This window comes from Spea bombifrons, chromosome 9 (assembly GCF_027358695.1).
Source record: "Spea bombifrons isolate aSpeBom1 chromosome 9, aSpeBom1.2.pri, whole genome shotgun sequence".
Taxonomy (NCBI): domain Eukaryota; kingdom Metazoa; phylum Chordata; class Amphibia; order Anura; family Pelobatidae; genus Spea; species Spea bombifrons.
This window is the reverse complement of record NC_071095.1, coordinates 29202737-29212222: the sequence shown is the minus strand read 5'-3', so window position 1 is coordinate 29212222 and position 9486 is coordinate 29202737. Positions and strand designations below refer to the sequence as shown.

Genomic DNA, 9486 nt, shown 5'->3' with positions numbered 1-9486 from the left:
TTTGACTCATCCAATCAGTGAATCGCGAGCGGAAGCATGACAGGCGGAAGAATGACAGTGAAGTAATGAGAGTTATGAGACTGTATGAAAGCATACGATCGTGTATGTTTCCAAAGGGAGATTTGTACAGGAAGGCGCAGCCATTGTTAAAGTATTCCAGCAATTTGGGAGTGAGCCTCTCACAGCCCATAAAGTGACGTCATCTCAGTGTAATATCAATGGAGTTGTATCCTGTGTATGGTTTATAGCCAAAAACAGTACATATAATTTACTGCCATTTCGTACAATTTTTGCCAGATTAGGTAATTTGGTATTTTAGGGGAACTTGTTCTTTAATGTTTGAGGCTGCTAAGTGACGTTAATTATTGGTCCCTAATTTAAAAAGGCATTAAATATTTAATTAGCGTTAATAGGATTCTTGTTTTCTTTCTGACTAATGTTTTGTCTGTATTGTTCTGCCAGGACACCCTGTAAATACAGATGGCAGAGGCTGGCAGGGAGGTAGCGGCCCGCGTTGTGCTTCAGCAGTGTTTATACGCCAAGCTGCAAGTGAAACCCCCGGATCGGGACTCTGAGGCAGAATGGGTCGAGGTAACTACAAATAACTCAACAGGGCTTGGTGCGGACGCCACGACCAGATCAGGCCCTTGTGTGAAAGTACAGCAGATCCCAAATGAAATATCCGGTCTTGGTTCATAAACATGAAACCATTCCATGAAAGATGTAGGATGGGGTAGGGGCTGGACGCTTTCAAATCATATAATTGTTTAACAAATGTTTAATATGCATTCTTTAAAAAAGCTGAGGTTAAAAAGCTGCAGTATAAAGCCCTCTCCACGATTTGTGCTTCTTTGGGCCACGCAAAGCAGCCGATCCCCATCGTATTCTACAGCGCTGTATAAAAAGCCGGCAGTTTATATTTATTGTTTTACTGTCATGGCGAATAATCTGCTAAGAGAGTCATCTGTTCGTCGTAGCAGAGACGCTATCGTACGTACTGAGTAAGCACACCATATGGGTAACGTTTGTTATTTAGACTACAGAGCTACGGAATACGATGGCGCTATATAAAACTCAATGATAATATAGAAACGTTGGCTCACGCTGCCATGGTGGTTTCACTGCAGGAGTAGAAGAAGCGATAAAGTTTAAGTGAAGAGTACAAAATTAAGCTTAAACTCTTTAGTAAATAATACCTTTCGTGGTAGAGCAAATCAAGAAGGAAATAACAAATATACATTTCTAAAATGCTATTATATATATATCATATATTATCGTTCCAAGCGTAGTGTACGCTGCATGCATGCGCAAAATCCCATCCACCCTGTCAGAAGATGTATTCAATATAGCAGGGGTTGGCATGAGAGCTGGTGTTTCAACTCCATGGTATCACTATGGATTATGAAGGGCCAACCTCAATGAGCCATCGTGCAAGAAGCACTGATCTTCTATACAATGTGTATGTGTAAATATTAGTGCAAATGATAGGGGTAACTTTTCGATTGTACATTGTGCCAGCCAATTATAAAAAAAAGTATATAATAATATATAATAGGATGTGTCTGTTTTACGTTTGATCCCGATGAAGTACATTGTTTTAATTACATGATTGTAATAAGGTCTTCTCTCTTTGCAGATCAAGAGGGGTATGGTTGTGTATGTTTGCTTCTTCAAAGGGGCAGAAAATGCTATTATTCCAAAGATGGGTAAGTAAAAGTATCGTTAGCTTTATAAAAAGCAACCTGAATGTTGCAAAAGTGGCAGCATTGCCAACCGTGGGGCAATACACCAAAACAAGTGGATACTGCACATCATTTATCTCAATGGCACATTAACACCGATTGGAGTGAGATATTTGTTACTGTCAGGTACCTGACGGGTCATTTTCTGTCCTGATCAAAGTTTCAAGTACAAAGTTTCATAAATTAATATATTTGGATTTTTTGTGCTGTACTAGGGAAATTATACAGCCAATTGAATCGAAATCTTAAATATTTTTAATATATTTAATTTTGCACCACTCTGATCATTTTTAGGAAAACATTTTTTTTTTTTTTTTTGACAGTGACCTCTCTGCTGAACGTGAAGCTGAGTGAGACCGACACTGGGAAATATGTTTCCATCAAAGACCTCCCAGGAGACGTCCTTGTCGTCCCCCAGGCCACACTAGGTGGAAAGACTAAAGGTCGCTGCATGCAGTACCATTCAAATGCAGGAAAGGAGCAGGGAATGGAATTATATGCCCAATTTATAGTTCAATGCCAGCAAGAGCTAGGGGCTCACCCCACTTGGACAGAAGCAGGAGCTGTGCTCCATCATGGAACATACGGAAACAGACAAGTCCTACAGCTTAACACCAATGGGCCTTATACCCACCTGTTGGAATTTTGACCTCTCGTCCATGTGTCTAGAGAACTGTAGAAACAATCCTGTTGTCTTTAAACCTACTGTGGACAGTAACAATATCAGAATCTTTTAAAATAAATCTCCTTTTGTCTTCAAGTCTCATTTAAGGGTGACAAGAGCTTTTGAGTAGATACAATTAGAAAGTAGGTTAATATATATGATATGGCTTGATCTTTACTGGAAGTAGTCATAGCAGACTGATTAATCCATACATTCATAGCTATGGTAGGTAAATATGGTGATGCTCACTACTGACTTTAAAAGGTTTACATTTAAGCCCACTTAAAAAAAAAATAAATAAAAAAAATCCATGTCAGTATTTGTGCATTCCATGTCACATAATGGAATATGGTAAAAGGTGGTAGCTGATCTCCAGCTCTCCAAGTATTGCTGAACTACAGCTCCCATGAACTTTAGCGAGGTAGCTTTGGTTTCAATGTTATTTTTTAGTTGATAAACCTTGTTTCCTGGAAGTTGTTGTAAGTTTACTTGCTTTTTTTAAGCTGACGTTCAACCATAGCTAGAGCGCCACCTACTGGCTTCACCTGGCGTACCATCACCCAGGGAAAGACTGTAAAGGGTTATTTACTCGCAAACCGTTCTGTAGGAAGAGAAATCCTGATTTGCATAAGTCTGCGTAACCCATTTACCATGCTCTAATTCCAGAAGGTTCAAGGAAGGCAGCACATTCTTCCTCTGGCTGGTGACTCATGGTCCGCATGGAGGTTCCTAGGTTAGCCGAGTACAAAGGTTGAAGTCATTTCAAGGCGTGGGTGAATTTGCAATTATTCTAGCCTTGGTGCCCGAATAATTATAATTTTAAGGCAAGACAGGAGGCTTCATATTTTGCATATCTTCCTTTACTCTCACCAACAGCAGCAAAGAAAGAGTTAATAACACAAGTGAAAACAACCAATAGAAACAGTACACAGGTGGTATATAAACCCCTTAACTATCTTCCTCTTTTGTCCGCTGCAAACCAGAACTGAAGAACGCAGCAAACCGTCTAGCAACGTAAAACTGAACCCAACACTCAGAACAGGGGCTCGAACTGGAACCAGGGTCAAGAGCAAGGCGACAATGCACTCCAACTGGGAAACGGAACCGCTATGACACGGAGATGGTATCAAGCTGAAACAAAGAGACCTAACAGAACCAAAGTTCTTCACAAACATGGTAAGTCACAGTAGAACGAGCATCACTGACAGTCATCACAAAATATCAAACGCAACGGAGCAGACAAAACCCCAAAAACCGAATTCAAACCTGGCCTACTTACCCAGAGAGTACACCTAACCATCGGGAGGGAAAATACTCGCCTCCTGTCTTTATTAAAATTATAATTATTCGGGCACCAAGGCAAGACAGGAGACTTCATATTTTGCATTTTTAACGCTTGAAACCAACGCCATTGCCCCCGAAGAAACCGGGCGGAAATAAAACGCCTGAAAGTGGAGGCACGAGACCAATCCGCCGCTCGCAGAATATCCACTAAAGCTCCACCAGCCCGAAGGGCACAGGAGGCCGCAGCTCCCCCAACGGAAAGAGCACCGGTGCTCTTGTAGAAGAAACAGCCTTGAAAATTTCACATAGGAGATGAGGAGTTGAGATGTCAAGACGTATCAACATCGTGCGTGACAGATAAGTCCTGACACACCCGGCAACATTTTTTGGGTCAAGAAAAAAAACTGCTAGGATACCGACGAGGACAAAGTATTGGTCTGCCTGTGGATCCGAAAGAAAAGACTCAGGGGAGAATAGAGACAGCATGAACATCCAAAGCGCTAACATCTGAAACCCTACGAAAGGATAAGAGACAACAGAAGGGTAAGTTTCACCAACAACTGTCAGAGGGAGAGCGAATCGTTGTCTGGCCATCCCGAAGGAAATCTAACACAACAGCTACTTCCCACAGAGAAATGTAGCGTGGCGCCGGAGAACGGGAGAAACGAATACCACGCAAATGGTGGCAGACTAAGGGAGCCCTACCTACAGGCTCACCCGAAAAAACGGCGTGACAAAAAAAATAAAATCACCTCTTTTAAATGCACCATAACCAAAAAATTTAAAAGAGGTGATTAAAAAAAAACCACCTTTTAAATGCACCATAACCAAAAATGAATATAACATCCGTCATTTTATACATTGCACATCAAAAAATTTAGTATATTTGAGTGTAAGTGTGGAATTCAGTACATAGGATGTACTTCCAGGGAATTAAAAGTAAGGGGCCTTGAACATCTAGGAGGAATAACAATATGAAACAGTGTCCCAAGACACTGTGTGAAATGTAATACATTTTCGTTTCCCGACTTTAAAGTAATAGGGATAGATCTAGTATCCCCTCATTGGCGGGGAGGAGACTTAAAAGAAATTGTATCAAAAAAAGAAACCGAATGGATATATAAATTCCAAACTTACAAAAAAGACGGTTTGAATGTAGAACTTGATATCCATTTTTTTTAATTAATTCATTTTTTTAATTAATTCACCTTTTAAATAAACATACATATTTCTCTTTTTTAATTTTATTAGATCTTTTATACATTACATATTCAAAACACATACCAATTTTATATAGGTTTTTTATTTACACATTTTTTACACTAAGTTTATCATTCATACAGTTTTTATATTTTTATGATATTTATAATATTCTCCCTCCTTTTAAAAGTATTATCTCCACACATTTCGTTCCATCTGCGGGTTAATTGTCTAACCACAGTAACATAATCACGACAACATCCAATTAATCAATTAATGAGGTTACAATCAATATACTTTCATTTTTCTCTCTCTGAAGTCTCTGTTCTTACAGGGTTCATAGATTCCTATGAAAAGAAAAATTCACGCATTGAATACATTTGATACCAATTAACATTGCTACTAGGTTGCTACATTGTTTCACTTACCTATTCAAGTTTGGACAGACTCCAAACCACACACAGATGTCTTCTATCTTGATTCAGCCTGTCTGTTTTTTCCTCTATGGGTCCCTCGATGCTCTGCCGATATATTCCTGTGATTTGAAAAGATAGTAAAAATGAACACTTAATATGTCATTTTTTTGACTTTATAAATCATTTTACACACTTACCGATTACAAATATTGGTGGCTACGAGTCCCGACAACACAATAAAACGGAAGGCTCCACACCATTTGTCGTCATTTCACCCTGAGGAATTTAAAAAGAAAAAAAGAATAGGCTTAAACGTGATGACGTAGAGATGACGTAAACAGAACAAGACGGCGAGCCGGGACCTTTAAAAAAAACGCGAAAACAGACGGGATACAGATTGATTTTTTAATTTCTCCTGAGGAAGCCGACAAATATCAGCAAAACGCGTTGAGAAACTTTATAATTATCGAAACTTGGACTTTACAAGGACTTGCTGATTACCCATTTACCTTTGTGAAGGATACTGCTTTTACACATAACCCAGATGTTATGCCCATCTGTTTGTAAGTTTTTAATCTATATTTATTAAACATTACCTATTTTTATTGCACTATTTCGTTTCCTATCTTCTACACAGAAGTTCCAAGACGAAAGAGTTTGGATTTCTGACGAGCTATCACTTTCAAGTACACTTGTGAGAGCAACAAATCTTAACTTTTTGTTTATTCATGCAAAGGAGTGTCAGAGGGTTATGGGAGTTTGGCAGGTACCTTACCCTTGCCGACTGAAACACTACTGCCCTTCCAAGGCCGTTTGGAGCTGGACGCCTCTCCTTCAGATTTCTCTGATTCTGACTCAGATGGTATTGCCTCTGGTCTGGAGGGAGCAGGAGGCTGCCCTTGGGGCAAATTGGTAGCCATTTTAGAGAAAAAGGATTCCACTGAGTTAGAAAACTTTGCCCCTAACCAGGCCATAAAGGCATCCTGGGATGGCACATTATCCTGAGACATTATGTCTGTATAAGGTAGGTGATGAGAACAGAGGCTCAGCCTGTATAATGTGCAAGGCCACAGCCAGTATATATTGTGCAAGGCCACAGGGACTCAGCCAGTATATATCGTGCAAGGCCACAGGGACTCAGCCAGTATATATCGTGCAAGGCCACAGGGACTCAGCCAGTATATATCGTGCAAGGCCACAGGGACTCAGCCAGTATATATCGTGCAAGGCCACAGGGACTCAGCCAGTATATATCGTGCAAGGCCACAGGGACTCAGCCAGTATATATCGTGCAAGGCCACAGGGACTCAGCCAGTATATATCGTGCAAGGCCACAGGGACTCAGCCAGTATATATCGTGCAAGGCCACAGGGACTCAGCCAGTATATATCGTGCAAGGCCACAGGGACTCAGCCAGTATATAATGTACAAAACCACATGGAGTCAGCCTGTATATAATGTGCAAAACCACATGGACTCAGCCTGTATATAATGTGCAAAACCACATGGACTCAGCCTGTATATAATGTGCAAAACCACATGGACTCAGCCTGTATATAATGTGCAAAACCACATGGACTCAGCCTGTATATAATGTGCAAAACCACATGGACTCAGCCTGTATATAATGTGCAAAACCACATGGAGTCAGCCTGTATATAATGCGCAAAACCACATGGAGTCAGCCTGTATATAATGCGCAAAACCACATGGAGTCAGCCTGTATATAATGTGCAAAACCACATGGAGTCAGCCTGTATATAATGCGCAAACCACATGGAGTCAGCCTGTATATAATGCGCAAAACCACATGGAGTCAGCCTGTATATAAAGCGCAAACCACATGGAGTCAGCCTATATATAATGTGCAAACCACATGGAGTCAGCCTGTATATAATGTGCAAAACCACATGGAGTCAGCCTGTATATAATGCGCAAACCACATGGACTCAGCCTGTATAGAATGTGCAAAACCACATTGACTCAGCCTGTATATAATGCGCAAACCACATGGACTCAGCCTGTATATAATGCGCAAACCACATGGACTCAGCCTGTATATAATGCGCAAACCACATGGACTCAGCCTGTATATAATGTGCAAAACCACATGGAGTCAGCCTGTATATAATGTGCAAAACCACATGGAGTCAGCCTGTATATAATACGCAAACCACATGGACTCAGCCTGTATATAATGTGCAAAACCACATGAAATCAGCCTGTATATAATGCGCAAACCACATGGAGTCAGCCTGTATATAATGTGCAAGGCCACAGGGACTCAGCCTGTATATAATGCGCAAACCACATGGACTCAGCCTGTATATAATGCGCAAACCACATGGACTCAGCCTGTATATAATGTGCAAAACCACATGGAGTCAGCCTGTATATAATGTGCAAAACCACATGGAGTCAGCCTATATATAATGCGCAAACCACATGGACTCAGCCTGTATATAATGCGCAAACCACATGGACTCAGCCTGTATATAATGTGCAAAACCACATGGAGTCAGCCTGTATATAATGCGCAAACCACATGGACTCAGCCTGTATATAATGCGCAAACCACATGGACTCAGCCTGTATATAATGCGCAAACCACATGGACTCAGCCTGTATATAATGCGCAAACCACATGGACTCAGCCTGTATATAATGTGCAAAACCACATGGAGTCAGCCTGTATATAATGTGCAAACCACATGGAGTCAGCCTGTATATAATGTGCAAAACCACATGGAGTCAGCCTGTATATAATGTGCAAGGCCACAGGGACTCAGCCTGTATATAATGCGCAAACCACATGGACTCAGCCTGTATATAATGTGCAAAACCACATGGAGTCAGCCTGTATATAATGTGCAAAACCACATGGAGTCAGCCTATATATAAAATGCGCAAACCAAATGGAGTCAGCCTATATATAATGCGCAAACCACATGGACGCAGCCTGTATATAATGTGCAAAACCACATGGACTCAGCCTGGGAGATGCAATTCCAGAAAATCCCCAACGAATATTGAAAATAATGCAGGGCTCACCCTGTAACCAATCCAGTGAGGCACAGATGAGAAGGAGACAATGAAAATAAATAATGAAAGACAAGTAAAAAAATATACAAACATACACATATATATATCTACCAGAAATCTATACTGTATATAAATGTGCATACCAACCTAATGATCTAGAATTAGGTGAAAAAAAGCAATATGTAATGAATAACAAATGGATAATATTCAATAAATCAGGTAGGAAGAGGACTGACCTGCAGCTTTGGTGAGCAGCAAAGAAAGAGGAAGATAGTTAAGGGGTTTATATACCACCTGTGTGCTGTTTCTATTGGTTGTTTTCACTTGTGTTATTAACTCTTTCTTTGCTGCTGTTGGTGAGAGTAAAGGAAGATATGCAAAATATGAAGCCTCCTGTCTTGCCTTAAAATTAGCTTGGCTTATACACACTGAGTCATAATGCCAGGAAAACCGTGCACCTTATATACAATGGTTTATGCAAGTGGTTCAAAGTTTGAAAAGTGTTCTTGTTTCCACATCAACCGACGGAACGTTTCTGCTGCTTGGGCTACTCCCTTGGTTGGTATCATGACTGGTTTTCAAACTTTGAATTAGAATCCATCCATATCCCTCATTATAGTCCAACAAAACATAAAGTTACGGTAAATGAAGCTGGGAAAAAGCTGCCCTTGGCACAGCTGAGAGGCCTAAATGTAGGATGGAATAAATCTGTTGGAATAAAATCTGTTCTTCCCAACTTTTCACGCTTATTGGGACTGCCAGTAGCGCTAGCATGCGCTGTGACATTATGGCTGTTGTCATGTAATGTGTGGAGCGTGGTCTGATCATAGCTCTTCTGCTTCTTATGGGTGGGAGAAAGAGTGGCAACAGAACAGGAGCAGAGGCTGCCATAGTTAGACCTGGAAGGGATGGAACATGGGCAAGGAGTGAATGGAACCTGATGGAGACTCCACTGGAAACCTGGTTCGGTCTCATCATGTGTGTCCTGCATGGGGGTCCCGAAAGCGGCTAACTGTGCATATCCTGGCCCTCTGATGCTGAGATACTATGCGCAGCCTCATGAATGGCTTTTCATAGATAGCATGAGATAATAGTTAGGAAGATCTGTGATTTCTTCACACATCTGTCTCCAGCAGTC

General features: G+C 40.9%; 1 protein-coding gene across 1 annotated transcript; it reads left to right on the top strand.

Annotated features, from left to right (window-relative positions):
* Positions 1–53: 53 nt before the first annotated feature.
* On the top strand, positions 54–2471 carry DTD2 (D-aminoacyl-tRNA deacylase 2). Its single transcript, XM_053475385.1, has 4 exons — positions 54–209; positions 463–591; positions 1637–1706; positions 2066–2471. The coding sequence occupies exons 2-4, from the start codon at positions 481–483 to the stop codon at positions 2389–2391; spliced, it is 507 nt and encodes a 168-aa protein (XP_053331360.1). The 5' UTR covers positions 54–209; positions 463–480; the 3' UTR covers positions 2392–2471.
* The last annotated feature ends 7015 nt before the right edge of the window (positions 2472–9486 follow it).